Source organism: Protomyctophum bolini (assembly GCF_963924005.1).
Source record: "Protomyctophum bolini genome assembly, chromosome: 11".
Lineage (NCBI taxonomy): Eukaryota > Metazoa > Chordata > Actinopteri > Myctophiformes > Myctophidae > Protomyctophum > Protomyctophum bolini.
In genome coordinates, this window is record NC_137872.1 from 7,934,404 (window position 1) to 7,936,903 (window position 2,500).

General features: G+C 52.5%; 1 protein-coding gene across 2 annotated transcripts in view; it reads left to right on the plus strand.

Moving 5' to 3' along the window:
* Positions 1-2,500, plus strand: part of hdac5 (histone deacetylase 5) — a 29,079-nt gene that overhangs the window by 12,713 nt on the left and 13,866 nt on the right. For both annotated transcript variants that reach the window (XR_013964940.1, XM_080776754.1), the window contains exons 13-15: positions 1-26; positions 782-903; positions 1,454-1,610. The exon at positions 1-26 is cut by the window's left edge and continues 126 nt beyond it. Coding sequence is in view for 1 of the 2 variants with exons in the window: in XM_080776754.1 (XP_080632880.1) it covers positions 1-26; positions 782-903; positions 1,454-1,610 (305 nt within the window). In the remaining variant the exon portion in view is untranslated. The remainder of the gene's footprint in view (positions 27-781; positions 904-1,453; positions 1,611-2,500) is intronic.

Genomic DNA, 2,500 nt, shown 5'->3' on the forward strand with positions numbered 1-2,500 from the left:
CGCCCCGCCCCCACCGGCACTACCAGGTAACACACGCACACACACACACACACACGCTTGTTTTAGAGAAGGGAGTAGAGTCTGGGACGTGTGGAGCATTGTCCAGGGTGTTTTAGAGAAGGGAGAAGAGTCTGGGACGTGTGGAGCGTTGTCCAGGGTGTTTTAGAGAAGGGAGAAGAGTCTGGGACGTGTGGAGCGTTGTCCAGGGTGTTTTAGAGAAGGGAGAAGAGTCTGGGACGTGTGGAGCGTTGTCCAGGGTGTTTTAGAGAAGGGAGAAGAGTCTGGGACGTGTGGAGCGTTGTCCAGGGTGTTTTAGAAAAGGGAGAAGAGTCTGGGACGTGTGGAGCGTTGTCCAGGGCGTTTTAGAGAAGGGAGAAGAGTCTGGGACGTGTGGAACGTTGTCCAGGGCGCTTTAGAGAAGGGAGAAGAGTCTGGGACGTGTGGAGCGTTGTCCAGAGTGTTTTAGAGAAGGGAGAAGAGTCTGGGATGCCTGGAGCGTTGTCCAGGGCGTTTTAGAGAAGGGAGAAGAGTCTGGGACGTGTGGAGCGTTGTCCAGGGTGTTTTAGAGAAGGGAGAAGAGTCTGGGACGTGTGGAGCGTTGTCCAGGGTGTTTTAGAGAAGGGAGAAGAGTCTGGGACGTGTGGAGCGTTGTCCAGGGTGTTTTAGAGAAGGGAGAAGAGTCTGGGACGTGTGGAGCGTGTTTTAGAGAAGGGAGAAGAGTCTGGGATGCGTGGATTGTTCTCTCTGACTGACGTGTCTGTCGTGTCTGTTCTTCCGTCAGATTCTGTCGAAGGGGGCGGAGCTTCTAATGGCCCCTCCCACTCACCCAGAGGAGACGGAGGAGGAGCTAACGGAGACCAATGACATGCAGGAGGACGGCCTGGAGGTGGGGCTTATTCACAGGTACGGTTACCGGCGTTAATAGACGATTCGTGAAACAATAAATCTGGAACCGATGAATCTCCATGTGTCGATAGAAATTGCGTTGTCTGTCTGTGAGTGTTGAGCGACTATGAGAGATATAGATGTATAAATAAGTCGCTGAGAGGCGATGGCATGGGCCGGGTTGTCAGACGCGCTCCAAACAAAGGGATCTCGCTGGGTCCAAAATAATGCGTTAAATGTGTTTTATTGAAGGTAGGTACATAACTGAAACGGTGCTCAAACATAAAGAAAATAAGTCACAGCGATCCAACTTAGATAAAGTAAATAAATAAAGCAAATAAAGCGGTCAACAAAAGTGCGGCTTCCCACGCACCCCCTCTCTCTCACTGTGTGAAACAGGTGAACTCTGGGTGAAGTATTCAAAGAAACAGGTCCGCCCCTCTGCCTGTCAATCAACCACATTAATCACCTGTGACAGCCCACTCATTGCACTATCGAACATCATTTCCAATTCATGGCTCTTACAGTGAGTTTGACCCCGCCTCCTCTGCTCATTCCCACCAATCAGGCTGCAGAACAACGAGGCGGCCTCGGGCGACACCACGCCCCCTCCCTCGGAGTGCGTGCAAGTGAGGGGCGCGCACGTGAAGGGAGAGAGCACGGAGAGCGACCTGGATGAGGAGGAGGAGGAAGAGGAGGAGGGAGGAAGATCATACTCCATACAGGTAGGTTCTCTCTGAGGAAGAGGAGGAAGAGGAGGAGGAAGATCATACCCCATACAGGTAGGTTCTCTCTGAGGAAGAGGAGGAGGAGGAGGAGGAAGATCATACCCCATACAGGTAGGTTCTCTCTGAGGAAGAGGAGGAAGAGGAGGAGGGAGGAAGATCATACTCCATACAGGTAGGTTCTCTCTGAGGAAGAGGAGGAAGAGGAGGAGGGAGGAAGATCATACTCCATACAGGTAGGTTCTCTCTGAGGAAGAGGAGGAGGAGGAGGAGGAGGAAGATCATACTCCATACAGGTAGGTTCTCTCTGAGGAAGAGGAGGAGGGAGAAAATAGCAGATCTACAAGCTCACAACACGTTGCGCTGCGACGCGTTGTGAGCTTGTAGATCGGCTATTTTCAGCAAGTGTAAAATCAGCCATTACGACAAGGCCCGCCGAAATACATTTTAGTCGACTAAAACTGTAGATTTACAATTACAGACCCATACGGGTCCATTTGGTTCCAAACTATCATTTAGCTGGGGACCCCTGGAACTCCCGGGACCCCACTTTGGGAACCACTGTCCTAGGTGACACCCTAGGGTACCCTCACATGTTCTCCCCGTGTCCCCTAGGGTAGGTACCCTCACATGTTCTCCCCGTGTCCCCTAGGGTAGGTACCCTCACATGTTCTCCCCGTGTCCCCTAGGGTAGGTACCCTCACATGTTCTCCTCGTGTCCCCTAGGGTAGGTACCCTCACATGTTCTCCCCGTGTCCCCTAGAGTAGGTACCCTCACATGTTCTCCTCGTGTCCCCTAGGGTAGGTACCCTCACATGTTCTCTCCGTGTCCCCTAGGGTATAGGTAGTGGTACCCTCACATGTTCTCCCCGTGTCCCCTAGGCCCTTTC